The 20,254-nt window shown below is 35.5% G+C and overlaps 1 protein-coding gene and 2 long non-coding RNA genes across 3 annotated transcripts; 2 read left to right on the top strand and 1 right to left on the bottom strand.

Moving 5' to 3' along the window:
- Nucleotides 1–2,562: 2,562 nt before the first annotated feature.
- On the top strand, nucleotides 2,563–3,609 carry LOC106174315 (uncharacterized). Its single transcript, XR_015332183.1, has 3 exons — nucleotides 2,563–2,684; nucleotides 3,032–3,092; nucleotides 3,380–3,609. It is a non-coding gene; the product is annotated as an uncharacterized LOC106174315 (long non-coding RNA).
- A 223-nt stretch (nucleotides 3,610–3,832) lies between these two features.
- Nucleotides 3,833–5,539, top strand: LOC147763886 (uncharacterized). The gene is made up of 3 exons (XR_015332182.1): nucleotides 3,833–4,288; nucleotides 4,503–4,558; nucleotides 4,760–5,539. It is a non-coding gene; the product is annotated as an uncharacterized LOC147763886 (long non-coding RNA).
- A 1,946-nt stretch (nucleotides 5,540–7,485) lies between these two features.
- Nucleotides 7,486–20,245, bottom strand: LOC106174314 (gamma-tubulin complex component 2). The gene is made up of 27 exons (XM_087007785.1): nucleotides 20,109–20,245; nucleotides 19,172–19,255; nucleotides 18,813–18,891; nucleotides 18,484–18,575; nucleotides 18,229–18,286; nucleotides 17,890–18,021; nucleotides 17,505–17,604; nucleotides 17,152–17,240; nucleotides 16,849–16,926; nucleotides 16,638–16,719; nucleotides 16,425–16,502; nucleotides 15,969–16,081; nucleotides 15,544–15,636; nucleotides 13,994–14,055; nucleotides 13,642–13,756; nucleotides 13,250–13,311; nucleotides 12,960–13,072; nucleotides 11,850–12,000; nucleotides 11,285–11,538; nucleotides 10,934–11,034; nucleotides 10,624–10,694; nucleotides 10,103–10,277; nucleotides 9,616–9,759; nucleotides 9,184–9,309; nucleotides 8,820–8,983; nucleotides 8,419–8,510; nucleotides 7,486–7,990 (listed from the first exon to the last, which is right to left on the bottom strand). Exons 2-27 carry the CDS (start codon nucleotides 19,222–19,224, stop codon nucleotides 7,938–7,940), a joined length of 2,730 nt encoding a protein of 909 aa, XP_086863911.1. The 5' UTR covers nucleotides 19,225–19,255; nucleotides 20,109–20,245; the 3' UTR covers nucleotides 7,486–7,937.
- Between the last annotated feature and the right edge of the window lie 9 nt (nucleotides 20,246–20,254).

Here is a 20,254-nt window from a genome sequence, read left to right as displayed (position 1 = left end):
TAATATGCCGCATTAGCATGTCGTTCTTAAATAAATCTCCATTTTTTTTGTCGAAAGTTTTTCATACTGGAAGCTGTCTTTCGTTTTATCGATGAGATACAAGGGTGCCAAAGACCTCGCACGTGACTTCGGTAAAAGGTGCGTGTTATCTTTCTTTAAATTGTAATTTTATAAGGAACATACCTGACACAAACCCAGTGGTCTTTTTACGAACAACAGGCATTCATGAGCTGCGTTGGGCCTGGGGGTGGGGGGTCTTTCCATTCACGAGGAATTCTGGGGCTACTTAAAACTTAAATTTGCATCATAAAATTTATTATGTAAAAGAATGTCAAAGTGCTCACAACCAACTACCGTAGACTCCGCCTCCTCCACCACTGCTCCTATAAAAGATATATCAGTGGGCGTGCGCGTATAAAATCCCTCGCTTGCTCAGCGGGTGTTCAGTTCCAACAGCACAGACAAGTGTACGGCATTCTTCCAATCTCTTGTCAACAAGCTCAACGTCTTGACCACAACGAACGCGATGGGAATCTGGAAGGAGAGAGTCTTAGATCACTTCCGAAGTGAAATAAAAGACATTAAAACACTTCAGTTCTGGAGAGCCGTGTGCGCAGAAATAATAGGATCGTTAATTCTCGTAACTAACGGTTTGTTGTTGACGATTGCCCTAGCTGACTGTCCCAAATATGTTACGACTTTAGGAATTGCGGTAGGAATGGGTAAGATGTCCTCCATACTAAAGCTTATAGACAAAACCGAAAAGCTTACTTACACCAAAGCCCCCTGGTGTTTTACCCATAGAAAATAACAAATAGCGTACACAACGTAGTTATACCTTTTTATTTGAGAATACGACTTTAAGCAGTTCAAGTCAATTTGCTAGTGACATATGTTCCTAATATTTCAAGGTATTTAATACAAGCGTACATCGAGATGGTCTCTTGTGATACTGGACTCTAGTTCTCACCGATTTTAACAAGTACATTTGTATTTGTCTTGTTTAAAATGTGTACAGGTAAGCTCATTTTGACCCATTTACGTGGCGCTTTTCTTACCTGTATGAAGCTAATGGGGGTGTGCTCTCTGTTACTCGGACCTTCAGTTTCTCTTTATTGGGATAGCGTATATAACGAGGACTGGGATAAGGCATAACGAGGATAAGGTTGACTAACTTCCATACCTTTCATACTTAAACCTCAAAGCCAGTCCATGAGCCGGTTTCACAAAAAAATTTACTATAAGCTTTAAGACTATGGTTCCACTTTAACGAAGGTTAAATCATTGTTCTGGTTCAAACACACACAAGAAAAGAAATAACCAATTTACTCCATATATAAACTTTTAATTTTTCGTGTATCAGTGTGAGATAAATTACCTAAATGTTTTCGCTGGTCCATAAAAGCCAGTAAACGATCCCATCAACTGTGTTTTACAACAGACAGCTTTTAGCTGTGGTTGGATGAACTTATTATTGTAACTTCTAATTTGGTAAAACTGTCAAATGGTGCCTTAGGCCCCTATTTCACACAGGCCACGAATCCCACGAATCGCCAGGAATTGACAAATTTTAGGATTCGTGAGATTTTGCCAATTTTCTGGTCTTATTCGACACGCTCACGATTCACTTACGATACAGGTACGATAGTGTTACGAATATTCGTGGGATTCGGCTGGAATCGTGAGATTTTGCCAATTTTCTGGTCTAATTCGACACGCTCTACGATTCAGTTACGATACAGGTGCGATAGTGTTACGAATATTCGTGGGATTCGGCTGGAATCGCACGAATATTGTCCAGAAATTCACTACGATTTTTTGGAATCGGGAGTTCGTGGCCAAAACTATGAACAGCTCAAAATTTTTGCCACGAATTCCCGATTGATCAAGAATTGCAAGAACTTCCTACGATTATATACGAATCTGTTAAGAACTTCACGAACTGATAACGATTCAACCAAATTTTCAATTCCTGGCGATTCGTGGGATTCGTGGTCTGTGTGAAATAGGGGCATCAAAGTTTTTGCCACCCATTCCTGTTGGTCAAGAAGTGCAAGAACTGACTACGAATATATACGAATCTGTTAAGAACTTCACGAACTGATTACGATTCAACCACGAATCGTGAAATTTGTCAATTTATGGCCATTCGTGGGATTCGTGGTCTGTGTGAAATAGGGGCATTACACGTTTTAAAATCCCAGCTGCAGCCACATCTGTTATTGCCTACACTATGCCGGATTTGGTTGACGCAGTTCATGAAAACGCGCATTTGCCAAGCAAAAGTGTCCTATTGAATAAAATCATTATTAAAATGTTCATATAAGCTGCTTTAGATTGTTTACATCTTTTAATTAAATGACAATTATGTGAGCTACGGACAATGAATTCTTGTTTTGAAAATGTTTAAAGGTTAATTGAATGTTTAAGCTAGCAAGTTAAAAGTGTACAACTATGCTACAGGTACATATATACGCCACATGCCGGACAGAGGCAGAGCAGAGTAAATTGAAATTCAAAGCTTCATATGTTCAGCTTTAGTTTCTGATAAACATGCCACAGTGCTTTTCCAGGCTTCTGCGTGTACTGTATTGTTGCTGCTATTGGTCACGTCAGCGGCGCACACATCAACCCTGCAGTGAGTCTGGCACTCCTCATTTCTAAGCAGTTCACTCCTCTGAAAGGTAACGTGACAAAAACACCTGCCGCTATCTTAAACTACTGTGCCATTAACACCGGTTAATAACTTGTATTACAAATTCGAGGAACCGTCCTCGTTTTTTTCTATTTACATTGTATTTAATTATTTCTTTCTTCATTTATCACAAATTGTACTTATTGATCATCAGTTTATTTTCACGAGAAAAGATGCCTAAATTCCTTTATTCACAGTTGGTACTTCTGATAATGTTTTGTTTGGAGAAAAAAGAAAACTATCCATCGTAATTTTAAAATCGTTATTTTGCGAATTGGTATCTGTATCTTGCTATTTAGAAATGAAACCCAGTCTAAGTGCCTTTTTAATTTGTAGCGCTGATATATGTCGTTGCCCAGTGTACCGGAGCAGTTTTGGGAGCATGGCTGCCTGAAGCGTAAGAGCAGCGTCAATGGAAATTTCGCAGTAGAGTAAACGCAATTAAAAAATAGCACTAACAGCGTCTAAGTAGTTGTTCCCAGTAAATTCCTCTATTTTAGAGACATTTATACACAGAGATGAATGCTGAAATATTTGCTTTTCCCTGCATGATCGAGTATTTAACTGGCAAAGGGATTTTACATTTAACTATTATGTGTGAGTGAAAACAAGATCACTCATGCAAGGACGATGACACATTGGAGCAGATTTTATTTATTTCCAATAATTTCTTCTTTCCCTCAGGTTCGTTCCACCCGGTCGTCAGATCAGCGGCTACATACGACATCATCATGAAGTGACTCTGGCACAAGCTTTTGGAATCGAAGTGTTTAACACATTTGTCCTGGTCTTCGTTGCTCTGGGGTCTATTGATACCCACTATCACCCATATGACCCATCCTGGGGACTGTCCATCGGACTGTGGGTGACAGTAGCCATCGTTACCGGGGTGAGTTGATCAGTCTAGGGCTCATTCCCAATGAAACTATCAGTCTACGTAGATCGACCCAACTTCGTGGGGACTATCGCTGAATGCAATCAGATTAACACGCCTCCTCTTGTTTCCAAAGTATAATCATTAGCTTTTCTGTATTCTATTAAACGCACACTTTTAATCTGGTTTATGTTAATAACGGGTAAATTCTCCCTATATCATAGTCAAGTATGAATTGATAATGCACAGTCAATAATGATTACCACTGATGTTTTGATATTTTAGGCAGATTTATCTGGTACGATGCTGAACCCGTGTATATCATTTGGGCGTTCCTTCATAGCTGGCCAATGGGAGCATAGTTGGGTGAGTTTGCTACGTATAATACACGCGCGCGCACAAAAAACCTTTTGAGAACTACCTTTGTTGGTTATCATTTGCGTATGCTAGCATAAAGAGACTCAGGCCATATACAAATTAACCAAATAAACATGACTAGAATATACTCCTCACTCTTTTCCGAATCATTTTTATATAGCTGTACTGGGTCGGCCCTATTGCTGGAGCTTGCCTAGCCACGTTTGTTTACCACTACATAGTCAGACAGGGAGGAACACCAATAGAGACAAAAGAAAATGGCGTTTTGGGAGAAGACACTGGATCAAATAAAGAGCATCATCACGGAAACTGGGTTGCAGACGAGTTTATCAGTCGACATGGTAAGCATTTCGTTGCGTATTTTTGAAGACCCAAAATCGCTCCTTCATATTGGAGATAGTTACCTGGACGTCCCATGTGTATTTTTCTTTTGATATTAATCTGTTCCTCTCGTGATATGTTTAAGTCAGGGTGAACTCACAAGATGCAGACCCAGTTGAAGTGGCTGGTAATATTTTACCTTCACCCTGTAATTATAGTTATTTTCCGTTTCAGCGTGCAGCAAGTGCAAGACTTTGCATCACCAATTGTCATCAAGCACATTGCTCACAGTAAGTATTATAGACAAATTTTCATTGGCTTTTTATAAAAAATGTACTGTTTTTCAGAAAATAAAAGTTTCAGTTGTAAATCGTATACTTATAACGTTAAAGTCCACAAACTATAAAGGTTATTCTATATTTAATTTGAAGGCAACATATTACTAATTACTAAATAAGAATGAACCAAAAAGTTTATTTACACGTATACAGATTCCGGAAAAAAATGACGGGAACGAAGAGGAACGGTTAACTTCAATGTGACCCGGTGAACCGCCTGAACTGTCAGAGTAGCTTCAACTGTCCAACAAGAAACATGACCAAACGCCGAGTCACCAACTCGGTTTAAAATCACCGGTATCCTTGTACTTACTTGTAATATATCTTCGAGGAACAGACAAAATACAACTTTCTCAATGTTTAAGACTATCTTGATTATACTCTATATTAGAGTAAGCAAATAATTAATTTAATCCACCGTGATTGAATGTTACATTTAAGGGTGATAAAACCATAGTATAACCCTACGGAGTTTACACCAAGTATGGTAAGTTACTTATTTTATTAATAAGTAACTTACACCGGTGGGCACTGCTTGTTGTTTATATAAATGAAAACTATTCATTATTCAAGTAAGTCATATTGTTTGTTCTTTTTTTGTACTATTTTACACATGGTCAGGATTTTTTTATAAAGAATTCATTCAACTTGCCTTATTCAAATTATTTTTATACAAAATATATTTATAATTAACAAGATTAATTTTTGCATTATTTAATAATTTGAAATATTAATTGATGTATATATTATGTTGACGTATTAATTGGAGAGAAGTATTCATTTTGATTTATTTTGACTGTCGCTGGAACATCAACTACAACTGTCAATTTGTCCTGAAAACATGTTGACCGGTTATAATACAATACCACGACTGTATATTTTTTAAGGAAAATCAGCAAATATATCATCCAAATATTTTTGTTGGTGTTGAGAGGTGGAAGTAGGAGGTCCTGCTTATTTCTCAGTATATTAATAAAATGAATATTGAAAATCCATTTTATTCTACACCTTTCTTCGGCAAGTGCGTTATTTTACATAATTGAAAAGAAAGCAACAATATCGCGGCTAAAATGATAATGATCGAGTACATTTAAACAATGTTTTTATACTACTTCTTGTAGGTCACAAAAAGCGCCGTATTCTTGTAAAGTCCTCTATAACAACCATTACACCTCTACCGATTTCAACATTGGCCGACATGGTGATGATAAACGCTCGCAAGAGACAGTGTCAAGTATTATGACGCCCCAGATTCTGCACACTTCAAATTTTCATTTTAAAATCATTCTTCAGTTTTTATTGAATCATCATGAAGTGACCGTTGCTAATATAACTTCAAAATGTTGAAATATTCACAAAAGCACCATCATAATTTGTTTAATAAAATGGTTAGAATGTTTTGTAAGTCATTATTCATTTGGAGTCACGTGGATAGCGTGCATTTAATATGTAACGACGATACTATCAAGCTCAAATAAAAAAAATGGTGCCCATTTGCCCTACAGACCTTATTTCATACGCAAGAGCCATTTATCTTTCTCACCTTTTGAAGTATTTTACTGACATAAATCACTCTGACCAAGACTACATTACAGATACATGACAAGACTTTAAAGGCGACACTGACCTTTACAATCTATCCCTAGAAGAAAGGAGTCATGTAAAACAGTGTGATAAAAATTGATTATACGGCCCATTCCCAATGAAACCATCGCTCTACGTAGATCGATTAAAACTCCGCTCCGACTCTCGCTGAATGCAACCAGATTAACACGCCTCCTGTAATTTCCAATGGACACGTATAATCACCAGTATTTTTTTTTTTTGTATTTTACACTCAAACTCAGGAGGCGGCGTGTTGATCTGTTAATCCGAGCTGTGTTGAGCTGTTAATCCGAGCCGTGTTGATCTGTTAATCTGATTCCATTCAGCGAGTCTCCTCGGAGTTAGATCGTTCTATGTAGAAGAACAGTTTTATTGGGAATGAGCCCACAAATCTTAAATCGCAAAGATCCAAATTATACAAGAAGTGTATAATGAAGAAAATCGACTTTATTTAAAAAAGAAACTGTCTTGCCTATCAATACAAACCATACACTGTACGTACTATTTTCCTTACTGTAAATTTTCTTTACAAAGTTCATTTCTAAACCACGAGGACTGGATTGCACTACATCCGAAAAACCCTTTGAGGGGGATTCAGAAACCGTTCAAATGATAATGCGATATCGTCATTTTAGTGCTCATTTTTGATCTGCAGATCTCATCAATCTGTAAAAGTCCTGTTCTGTTCCAAGGGCACGGGACCAAAATACTAGACTGCATCCAATATCAATCCTTCTAGTAAGGGTCATTAATCGTTTTCAGGTGGCATATGACCCTAGTGAACATTATATTTGACAATAAACAGAAAAGACCCTTGTTACGCCGACAGAACGGGTTCCTCGTTCAGTGGCTACATGTAGATCATGAAAAAGTTCAATGTGTAAAAAGCTAATGAGAGAAGGCCCCAAGAACGCAAATATCCTACAAAGACAATGGTAATTTCTGAAAGCAGAAATTGGTATTAAAAGACCCGAAAATTTCTTGAAATTTGTGACGAGACTTCTTGGCAATTTATAACCAGACAAACCAATATTAATGGAAAGAACCTAATTCGTAAGCGGTGTCAATAACCACAAATAGGAAAACTCGATCCCAATTCCAAATGCATCACTTGTCGCTCCATTAGGATTAGGTGCACTGTACATGAAAAGCCAATTCATTTTTAGCTCTACTCGGATTACTGGGTACCGGTTAATATCAACAGAGACGAACTGGTCTATTGTCAGCATGCTAGTAAAACGATCGTACTTCCATTTATTGAACAGACAACGACACCAAACTGTAACGTAATTTATTTGAAAGATCAGATAAAAAGAAAAGAAAAACGCACTGGGGTAAAGAATCGCTTTTAAAAATAGTAACAAAGGCAGCGTTGTGGGAGAATAAAATTATTCTTTTTGATCAAAATACTTGTGTTCGTTAGATACCTTTCTGATAATTTAAATTTGCTGAATCATGAGATGTATTAAATGTTCAACTATCAAACTTCAATTAAAATAACTGAAGAGATCCAAAGAAAAGTGTTGCCTTGAGATCTTTATTTCACTTAATGCCAGCTTTAAGCGTTGAAAGCTGGACCTGGTGCGTTGTGTGGCATTAAACATGACTAAGCAGGATGTACAGAAACTGCGGCTGCTACCAACAGGTGAAGCATTACAGTTTCCATGCTTATAATGTCTGAATATAATTTAGAGCCCACAATATATAAACTCCTTATAGATGACCATCATGTGCTGCTTGCTGTGCTTCTGCCAGACCTGGGCCGACTATGAGAGCTGCCTGAAATAGAGAAAACAGGATAGCTTAATATCTTTCAAAAGCAATGTAAATACATAGCATTCAATTATTCAATTCCATTATCTTAACAGCTTTTATGATCAACCAAACTACAATACAAAATGTTGGTGAGAAAATGCAATGATGTATGGACTATAGATTTAGCAATTAAATCATCAAAGATAAACAGGTGATAAACATAAGAGCTGGGTAAATACAGGAAATAGAATGACGACTGAATTGCACACAAGTGCAATGAAAATATATTCTCTACATATCTTAACAGCCAGCGGGGTTAAGTTCACCACAATACAAGATGTTGGTGAGAAAAGGGAAAGGAAATGTCGCCAATCAAATTGAGCAAAACACCACCACAGATACATGTAGATTGGGCAATTGATAAAAGTTTTGTTCTGAAGCCTAAAACTCACCAGGTTCAGACTCTGGTGGTGCAGCTTCTATCATGGACCTTTCTTGTGCAACTGCCTCAAGCTGCTCTGTATAAAAACCATTAAAATCCAACCTGGTAAAGAAAATTATTGGAACATCTAAGTCATACAGATTGTAGGGCAATTTTCTATTGTCAGTGGAATTAAGTCAAGCACAAAAAGCAAAGGTTACTTATTTTTTCACTATCACATCATGCTAAGCAACATAAATGAATAAAAAACTTCTCTACATGAAGGCACTGGACCTAGAAGTATGTAACCTTCAGTGGGAATGTAGACATCCTTCTTGCTAAGCAAAAATGTCACTGAATTGAGAAAGTACAAACCGGTAGAATTATGTTACATATAGCTTTTGCCCTTGACAATAAGCAACATAAACTAACCTGTACAAAATATTCATAAGTTTGTGTTCACAGTTTGCTGTGCTGTAGTCCATAGTTTTGTCCAGCAGTTCCACAAGAAGCTTGGAAAAATTACTGTCAAACTTAGAAATTGTTCTCTCAAAGTTCTCACTTGAAGTTAACTGGTCTACATGCTCAGAGACAACCTAGAAATATTAACATAGAACTATAGCGATAAAAGTCTAAAATATCTTTGAATTATCAAATGTTTATATTTCACAGAAGTACTGCCCTTTTTACACCCAAACTTTCATTATATATGATCAAATGCCCATACTTCATAGAACCCTCAAACTCATCACAACTTCAAACTTAAATTTTCACAATTATAGCCATGGTCTCTTACTTTTGCAGTTGTTTTCTTAAAACTTGGTTCCTGTTTCCTCTGTTTGGCTGTGGGTGCTGCCTGCAGGGTGCTCTCAAAGTTCAACTTAGACATCTCTAGGTCTACATCAGTTGTTTTAGTTACTCTCTATCAGAACAGTACACAAGAAGTCAATATAAGCACGGGGACAACTACATCCTCTCTGGTCAAACTGCACTGCACCTATTTCTTTTTTTGTAGTGAACTTTCTTTCATACATGAGCACAAAATAATAATGTGTGTGAAAACATATGGAAAATACCTTTAAACTAAAATACAAAGTTCGAATTTCTTCTTGATATATTTGGAATTCTTTCACCTGATGACAATAATAATCAATACAAAATATAATATAAAAATGCAAACTTTAATATAATTTAATAAAATGACATTTTACAGACCACAGGGACATACCTGCATGAAGTTACAGTATGTAACACAGACCATCATCAGTTTATGTACAATCTTCAGTAGGTCTGGGTTGGTGAGCATGCAGTCATTGAGGCAACTGTTGAGGAAATCATTGTGAAATGCCAGGACATCATCTATAGTCGTCACCTGGAAGCATGAATGAAACTTGTAAAAACTGATAATCCTGAAAACATAGCTTGCAATTTCTCATCACTCTCCGACCATAGTAAAGAAAAAAGAAACATCAAATGGAAACTTAAAATTCTGAAATCAGGCATAATCCTGAAAACTTCCACCCATATGATATTTCCTGTATAACTGATATGCTTGGAAAGTAACCTTCTGCATTTACTCAATAAATACATTGCATTGCATCATCAATTATTACAACTTGTTTAAGTAAATGCACATTTTACAAACCAACACTTATTATGTACCATATTTGACTTGGTTTCACATGATAATACTTCCCACAGACTACAGTGCTTACATCATTCATGTTCTGCTCAAAGTCATGCCAGTTGGGCTCCACCACCTCAAACATCATATAGTACATGAAGTTCTGGACAAAGTTCAGCATCCGTTGTCTGAGAGCAAAGGCAGCGGCATACCACCTTGTGCTTTGGAGAGTGAACATCTTGGCAGCCTTATTGCTCACCCACACACTGAAACATGGTATGTTGAACTGATGAATGAAACCAAAGAAATGTTTGCAATTATGATATTTTAGCTCTATAGTCAAAGATTTTTTTAGAATGAGTGAATGCTTTCAGTTAATCAGCAGAATTAAATCAGATGAGATAGCAATAAAATTCTGGAACTTATAACGTTACTTAAATGACATGGATGAACTGGTTAACTTATTTTTTTTAAGAATGTTCAAGTAATCTTGGGTATAAAGAATGCAAAAAATTACAAAATTAACCAATGTTGTTTTATAAATTAGTATCATAGGATGAGTCTCTCAAAAAGTAGCAAATGAGAGCAGATGGTGCTATCCTTTTTTCTTACTTGCATAGTTGTCTTTCTACATGTTTGCAGTAAAACAAGTGTCTAAACAGCATCTGGTATCTAGTGAGGCTCTGGATTACAAAAAAATAATGATATATTTTTCCATCTGCACAAATTCGCTTTGTTGCCAAAAAGCACTAAATAGTAAAAAACATTTATTCCTATAAGTAACTACAGCATTTCTCAAACTTATAAATACTTTTCAATATTATAAACCAGGTACTGTGAAATTACTTCACAGCTCAATGGACAAACCAATTGTCTGACTGTTACAAATACATTTCATATGTGTAACACAGGATGGGTTTACCTTTCTGTTCAGTACCAAGGTGACCGGCCACTTGACCATGTAGTCAAAGGAGAATGCCTCCAGGCCAGACAGCCTGAGGTCCACTGGATCCACTCTGTAGTCTGGAAGAGAGACAGAGAGAACAATGTCCACACTTTATATTGGAGTGGCCGTGCAAACTATGCTACTTCCAGAAACAGGATTTCATAAACAAGCCAGGAACTACAAATATTGTTTTAAAACTTTTATGACTCTTTGTCATTAAAAAATTATGATACTTATGATCTATTAACATATAAATGGTTAAACCCACTTTTTATCTAAACTTCATGCTTTGTTTTTAATCCATAAAAACAGGCTAGAGACACAAACCTTTTTCTAATTTGGTATCGATGGTCAAAATCTTGAACATCTGTGTAATGAGATCATAAGGCAGCAAGTCCACACGGAGGTCATCTTTATATGGGTCTGCATTGGCAGTGCTGGTCCGTAGAGCCAACTCTAGCAGGGTCTCCAGACGTCCAGGCATGATCTCATCAATGGTTTTCTTAAGCTCCTCCTCTGTCATGTCCATCAGCTGACCAATGAAGTCTCCCTGGTCCAGCAGGAAATAGTGCTTCAATGACCTGGGTATAAATATAGTATAAGGGCATCACAGAGTGTAGAAAATTATACAGAAGTCTAACAATCTGGTAAGAAATTAAGATTCAGCATACCTCATGCTTAATTAACATGATTAATAACTGTTTTTTTAAATAAATTGTTTAATGGTGTAAAGAAATGCTAAATGTTATGGTTATTATATCATACCATCATGACTACTGAATCACAATAATAAAATCATTATCAAACTTAATGAATGACATCATCATCTGGAACAATGTTCTGATTTACCTATAGTATCTACAATAAACTAATAATAATAAAAAAAACCTACCTCAACCTTCCCATGAGCTCCTTTTCTTCCATCAGCAACTCCAGTAACACTTTACTGGCAAAGGCATAAGCTCTCTCAATATGTTCCACATACTGACGCTCCTTTATGGTATACACTATCTCCTCAGCATTGGGGCACTTTACATCCCTGCCTGAAATTGATATAAATATTTAAAATGTGTAATAAAATTATATGAAGAGCTGTTGAAAGTGTCTGTGCATATAAGCACATTTACATGAACACTTATGCTCGTGAAAACTTAGTGCACTAATACTTTTTGTATTTCTTTCAGGTTTCTTAAATTTTTAATAAATGTCTCTAGAGAAGTTTAAAAAGTGTTTCATTTGACTATTGTTAATGTAATCATTTTCAATAACTGGCACTGGGTGGTGATATTTAGATATTTTCTTGTAAGAGATCCAAGTGGAAGCTGTTCTCAGGTCATTATTTTGTTACTTCATCTCTTAACTCAAACTGTCAGCTAATGCTTCTTTCAGGTCAAAAGCCTGCTGTGAAACTTAATAAAGACAGATTAACAAGGTTGCCAGCCAATGTACACCTGGCCCTTTCCAAATCATTACAACACATGCAACAATTTGCATTTTATAAAGTCAATGCAAAGTCATCCCTAGCCTTAGAATAAAATGAATGCCAGCACTTGTAACAGGTGATCCAAGCTAACATTGCATGCCCACATTTTTTGTGATTCAGCAGTTGAGGGTTTCAATACCTCACCAGATTTGCAATGGCAATAAATTAGAATTATTCAATGGGCATAACATATTGTATCATGTTCTCATATCATGTTACATACCCATACAAAGTTATTTTTGTCCCGGTTGAAAGTTTGTTAATGTGAATATCTGATCCGATGTACGTCAACAATAAATAGTTGGACTGACTGCTCAATGGGTACTTTTCTCTTCAGAATGGAACAAATCTTAAATGTATTATGGATATGTTGTAGTCTATACGTTTACATGTGTGATCTTTTAACTTGCTATTTAGGTCGCTTTGCTCTCTCTCTCTCTCACTCTCTCATTTTTGTTCTAAACATGGTCAACAGAAAGTTGCTACTCTTCAACATCATCTTTCAAAAGCAATACCTACCACAAAGACGAACAACATTTAAGTATTTTCCTGTGTTGAGGATTTTATCAGCTACTTGTTCCAGAAACACAGGAATTCTTTCTCGGCGTATTGAATAGTGCTGGTCCCAATATGTTCTCACCATTAAGGTCAATGCTCGGAGAGTAAAAAATTACACACTTTCTTACAATGGTTAGTGAAGAGGAAATGAACTATTCAAAGTTAACTTATCGATTCAACCAAATACTTCATCTTTTTAATCAATGACATTACCCATCATATTTTTTTCAACAGACTTAAGCAAAGGATATGCATCGTTAAAATCCTCTTGCAATTTTTCCTTGGACATTGTCTCATTCTCCTCAACAAGAAACTGAAAAAAAAAAAAAAAATTAAAAAGTGGTTCCTTCTCATACCCAAGGTATAAAATTCTTAGACCAACAAAAATGACAACAATTTTAAGATATGACCAGAGTTGGTTGCTAATAACTATAAATTTCCTGGGGTTGTAAATATTAGCAAGGAGAGAGACACTTAATGAGGGTATATTAAAGAATGACAGAGAGACGAGAGGCAACAGAATGTATAAATACAAAATAAATATTTATTTATTTAAAAACTACAATACCAAGAATTAATTACGATACAAGCACAATGACTAGTCATAATACACAGGCTTGAGAACTGAAGACATGCTTCATACCTCTGCATATGGATCACAGACAATTCCTTTGTAAATCCACTTCTCTAGGATCTCCAGGTAGGGAACACATGCTGCCTGGGTCAGGTACAGACACAGCTCCTGGCCCTTGACATCTCTGTATACGCATATCAATGTTATACTTGATATGATTCATGACTTCTATACTCTGACATTAAACTGTTAATAATCTAATTAAATTAATCTAATTAAATTAATATGTTTAGGAGTGATATAATACATAACAGAGGCTGAATCTTTCCCTGTACACTGTACAGTCAATCCCAAAGTCAGAAGTCAATCCCAAAGAATTTAGATAAAGTTACAATTGCAAAATTTGATGAGGTTGTCTTACCCTATAAGACTGGAAGTTTTCTCATGTAGCAGACTGAGCACAGCACCTCCAATGCATTCACCCTGAAATAGAAATCAGAACATTCAGCCAAAAATCTTGGAAAATAAATATGGTGAAAAGTTAAGTCTTTCAGAAAGCAGCATTAAAGAGGTTTCTAATTGTAGTAACTTGTGTTCAAACTGAAATAAAGTCTTAAGAAAGACCAGTCATCCAAAAGAAAAAAATTACAATGCTCTAGTTATTGTGATCTTAATAATATAAAATAATTTCAGAATTTTTCTCTCGACAAAACAGGGACAATATGAATAAATGTAAACATAAGGATAATATTTTATATACTGGAAAAGAACTTCACACTTCAACACAAGTTTGTCATGTGAAAGGGGAATAGGCAGTCAATATTCTCAAAGACAGGTACAAATTCCTAACACCCTGATTTGATCAATGAACATGTGATTATTATACTAACAACCACCATGCGATTATCTGATAGCATATGATGCAAGTGAAACCTAAATCTTGGCACATGTTTCTAGCAATGTAAATAATGAATACCACCACCATGCTGCAAAAACAATTTGTCAAAATGTCCAATTTAAGCAATACTGGGCAGCAAGGTTGCCTTGGTGAAAAATACTTCACTCTGGATGAAAAATTAATGTTTAGATGAAAAAAAATCATTTCTGGTGCAATGCATTTTTATTTCCACCAATCCCATATCACCAGACCTTTTTTTCTTTGTTTCAATACACATTCTCTAATTTCACTGAAAATTTAGAATACATAATTCAAATCTGGCTCCCAATCCTGTTTGAAACAAAACCAAATTACTGGTTTCAAGCACTGTACACTTTTATCAAGCTGGGATTGCAAATTACAAACTCAAAGAGCACTTTTGACATTTTCAATCAGTCTGTTTGAAATTTTAGAAATAAAAAACAATGAAACATCATGCAAACAGAAAAACAAAGCCACAGAATACGGTAATTGTTAACTCCTTTTTCAAACCTGTTTTACCATGTCTGTTCATAAAAATCATTTTTACATCAAACAATTGTTATTTTCATTATCAAACCAGAGTTAATGGCACAAAATAGGGGTGGGTTCATCAAACCTTCATTTCCAACACCAAATGTGTATGTTTTTTAGGTTAACTTTTTTTGTATACCAAACATGCAAGCTGTTTATGAGTTGCCAGTTATGAAACCCAATAAGTTACCTGTGCAGAAAATATCTGAAATGCATATCATTCAGAGATTTAAGAGAAATTATCTTGACACTACATATGCTCTTCTTGTCAGTTTGCTGATTGTAGTGTACTAGAATGCAGTTTGGCTATAAATGCATCTAAATAGGATGGAATTATTATTTGTAGTAGATGCAGACTGGAGGAAAACATTCCCAAGAAGAAAAAACACATCCTCTCTTTTCCTGCTATTTGAGATTATTGAAATATATTAATCAACTGCTACAAGAGTATGAGCATACAAGGATAAAGAGCTTAAAAGATAAAATCATATGAGGAAAACAATTTTCTCCACTGAAATTACCTTATTGACAGCATTTGCCACAGAGGCAAGGATTTCCAGAGTTCTCATGGTGGGTTGAATGTAAAACCAGTATTTTTGCAAAGTCAGCTCACCCTTAAAAGATGAATATAGATCTCAATGAATACCACGTATCAATCCATCTTTTATACCCAAGATTTGCAATGATTCCCTTGAAAACTAACATTTTGCCACAAAACATTTAAACTAAACCTGATAGCTTGGATTGGGCGACTCATTTAGCACCACAACAAATAACACAATTATAAATTATAATAAATAATTTTTTCTTAAAATTCTAGTATGTGGGAAAAATTATAAAAAGAATAACAAACTCTTTTTTATATATATATTTGCTCTTCACTTATTCCATATAAAAACAGTCACTTTAATAAAATGTTAACTGACTCCTAATTGTCCCTGCCTACCAGTTTGTGCTGGTGCTCCAGCTGTGTAACCAGGACCAGGTAGTCTTTTATGAGATTCTTCATGGCAGCACTCAGGGCATGATTTACTAGGCCATACTCAAAGGCAGATTTCTCTGTAATGGGCAAGTTGTGCTGCTGCATATTATTATAATTATTATTATTATTATTATTCACAAACAGTAAAACAACAATGCAATGGGTATTTCACTGTTTCAAGAGAAATGGTAAGACAAATTGTTTCTTCAGATATCAGACATCTTATTTATGAGACAAGATGTTTCCACCTATGTCAAATTTTTTTTAAACATAAATTTTGTTTCTTCAGTTTTGGGATTCATGTTGATCTACAGTGACCAGCAGTAGAGATCAAGCACACCAGCTTACATAAGTCTAATATACATAACAGTTTTTGTCTGTAATCAATCTACATCAGCTTTAAAAGAGGCCAAGCCTTACCTTCTACAAATCGTATCACTGTGGAGTAATTGGAACATGTTGGCAGAATACGCCGGACCAACTCTCTCAAGGACGGATCTGGTAAATGACAAGACAAGTGATGAAACAGACATTCAATTTTGAGCCCCTGTATAGATAACAAACTGTGCCTTAGAATGAAAGTATTGGGCATTTTAAGATTTGTCTTGACTCCTTTACACCATGTATACTCACCTAAACTCTGGTCAATGGTAAACTCCCTTGGCCCATATCTATCTTTCAGCGTAAGAGCATGGATATATTTGCCTTCAATGCCCTGCAAATACGAGTATACAGTATTCATAACCTTACTTAGTATTTTTCTTCACCAAACAATAACATTTCCAAAACCTAGGGAAGAAAGGTAATAAAAACAAGCTAGAAAGTTTCAGCAAGTTTAACTAACCTCCATGCAGAAAAACAAATCTTCTATGACAGCTTGCTCTTGTAGAGCTGCTGGGAGAGTGCCTAAACTGACCACATTCTGAAAAAAAGTTATACAAACTCATAACAAGGTCAATGTCTAAAAATAAGGAAGCAATAGAGAAATCTGTTCCAATCTATAAACAAAGCCCATGCCATTGTGCTGAAAATTATGTCCTGATTACAAAATCCACATTGGAATAACAGGCAAATATGCACATATATTAGAAAAGATTATTCAATTATATGACATTAAAAAACTGAAGAAATAAACTACAGTACATACACCATCTCCTTGCCCTTGACTTCCCACCACAAAGTCCAGGGTTAAGTGTGGCCTCTGGAAAAGCCAGTCTGGCTGAGGAGGCAACTGGACTGGAAAAACATTAAAACAAAATGGTTTGACAAATATTCACTTCAAATCTACTGGAAGTTTTTCATCAAAGGATTTAAAAGCAAAGTCTGAAAATACCTGATAGCTACTATTTCTGAAATGCAAAAAAAAAAAATAAATAAATAAAAAAATAAAAAAATAAATAAAAAATAAATAAATAAATAAATAAATAATAATAATAATAAAATAAAGAGAGAAATATAAATAAATATTTTTTTTAATCTACAAGGCAAGCTGGTACCTACCATTTCTAGTGGCATGCTTGTCCCTCATCACTTTCCTCAAAACATCTGAACCTACATGACTGGCTGTACTGCTGGCTTCTCTCAACAACTTATCTCGCAACTGAAGAGTTCAAAACATCAGACATTCAGAAATGAAAGGAAACAAATGTTATACCAAATATGTCTCCATATTTACACTGCCTTGTGATCTTCATAATAATAATATCTAATAATCAAAGGAAGACCTCAGAATCTGTCTGAAACTTACCAGCTGTCACCATGTACTGATAGCTTTGTCAGTTCCCAACCAAATCTTTTGATTCAGCTTACCTGGGACAGCTCCTCTTAAATCTCTAGATTTAGCTTACCTGGGACAGCTCCTCTTAAATCTCTAGATTTAGCTTACCTGGGACAGCTCCTCTTGTGTTATTTTGGAGCCAGAAGCAGGAAGCTGTGACAGAACATTACTGTGGGAGGACAAGGTTGTTCCTGAGGCAGCAGCTCGGTCCAGTGCATTTTTCTCAAGAAAAGATTTTGTCTGTAATAAAGCAGATCCAATATTATTACTAAAAAATTTCATTGGCCAATGAGCATGCACTATCAGCCACTATGAAACATTCACCAAAGGCTTACTAGTATAAGTGTGATAAGAAATTTATGCACTTTACATTGCTTTATTCTGATTTTTTACAGGTAAAATCTGATTCTGACAAAATATCTATATAATCACACTATCTGCACATACCTTTTCATCATCAGATAATTTGGACAGTAAAAACACCAAGGAATCAAGGTCTCTTATGCTGAAAGAAGAAAAAAGGTTGTTAATACACATTTACCTATGTAAATTTAAACAAAACAAAGTTAACAATACATTCAAAGACACTACACATATGGAATTTTGGAACATGACAAATACAAATGAATCTTTCTGAGGTGGTCAAATTGACTTTATATGCATCTTTAAATCACTGCTAAAAAACAATTCTGTTCCTTATACTTTTTGGCTTTAAGTTCATCATATTTCTGCAGGAATTCTTCTGGACTCTGGGTGTGCTCTGCAATTTTCCTCTTAGCATTATGAGCAGAAACCTGTAGAATATAAGATCAGAGTGAACGTGAACAGCATCATTCAAGTCAGAGTTTTTACTATGTGATTTATATGTGGATCTAATACTTTAGTTATCAACATCATAACATAGGATAATTCCTTTTCCATAAGATTCTTCTTTTTTTAAATTTATATTGGTAATTCACTAACTATGACCAAAGTATAGAAAAGGTATTTTCCCATATACAGATAAAGTAGCAACATGGGGAATATTGTACCTGTGTTGTCACATATGGAGTCATATTCTTCAAGAGCATATCTGTGTATACCTCAGCACCAACTTCCCCAGATTTCACTCTGAAAGTAAAAAAGTTTGGTTTGTATCTGTTAACTGATGAAATACCCAAAAGCTCTACCTAGTATCAAGATAAAGATATCAATTAATAGCTACACTTGGATATGTGTAATGTGTAAGAAACGTAATGAATATCCTGTTTCCAGGCAAAGGCGAGAGCTGGAAACCAACCCGTCTCCAAAACTGCATTGAAAAAATGTAGGAACTCAAGGCACAATGCCTTATGCAAAACTTCAATTTATCAATTACTTCAGAAATAAGACAATTAGAATTCCTCCTTACCCAAGAAGTGACATTAGCTCACTGACACTGTGGTGAACCTTAAACTCACTCATTGTTCAACGTTGTTTGTGTTCCTCACTTTACCTAAAATTGAAAGTGTTATTAGATCTATAATGAGATACCAACCTCTGGAAATCTAAAATCTGGAGATTCTAAAATTTTGCTCAGTAGGGAGGTGGGGGAGTGGTCTCTGCCATTGTGCTCAGTGGTGGTGGTTGTGGTGGTGGAGGGGGAGTGGGGCAATGGGAGAGCAACCATTCTCTCACCCCCCCCCTCCCCCAAACAATTAGCAAAGAATGATTAAGTTTTCAAATGATCATCCAACTATTCTGATGTTTTGATTTGGTTATTGAGATAGGACGTTAGCTGACAGTGGTGCAAACATTCAAAATTGCGTTTATTCGGGATATTTTGTTACCCATACAGGAGATTGGGAGATTTGTTCTGTATCTGGGAGACTTATGGAATATCCGGGAGCATGACATATACATGTTTGTCTATATGAATGACACCAAGCTGATGGATCAACTCATTTTCTCTGCCAAACCTGTTCAGTCTACTAAAAAATACAAATTCAGAAAGCCAAGATACTTTACTGGATGGGATTTTAATTTGAAGATTGAAGTGAAGATGCTTAACTCTACATTTATTCAAATACATGTACGTATCGGTTGTATAAAAGTTAGGATCGGCAAAATGCTTTTTAACATCGAATAACTTAAACCTAACAATTAAAGTTTTTTGGAAATAATTTGTTCACAATTGTTTAAATGTCAATCTCCATGTCTACATGTACATCAGGTTGCACATCAGCAAAACTTCACTCACTTACAGCTGGTTGAGGTTTTATACAAAATTTATGTTTTCAGTTTCAGTAATTCTAGATATTTTTTGCGCAAACACACATACACTAAACTACAAACATACATTCCATTACCAAAATATAGAATTACAGTTCTACTTCCCGCCGGCTACTCCATTTTGAATCTCGTTAATTGATCATGTGATTTACATGTTTAGACCTTTCAACTTTATTTATTCATTAATTAGAAAGACAAAATTCTCAATTTTGATTAAGTCTGA

Source organism: Lingula anatina, chromosome 1 (genome assembly GCF_051362555.1).
Source record: "Lingula anatina isolate TDL-2025a chromosome 1, LinAna3.0, whole genome shotgun sequence".
NCBI classification, from domain to species: domain Eukaryota; kingdom Metazoa; phylum Brachiopoda; class Lingulata; order Lingulida; family Lingulidae; genus Lingula; species Lingula anatina.
The sequence above is the reverse complement of the archived record's forward strand: the minus strand, read 5'-3'. Positions and strand labels throughout refer to the sequence as shown.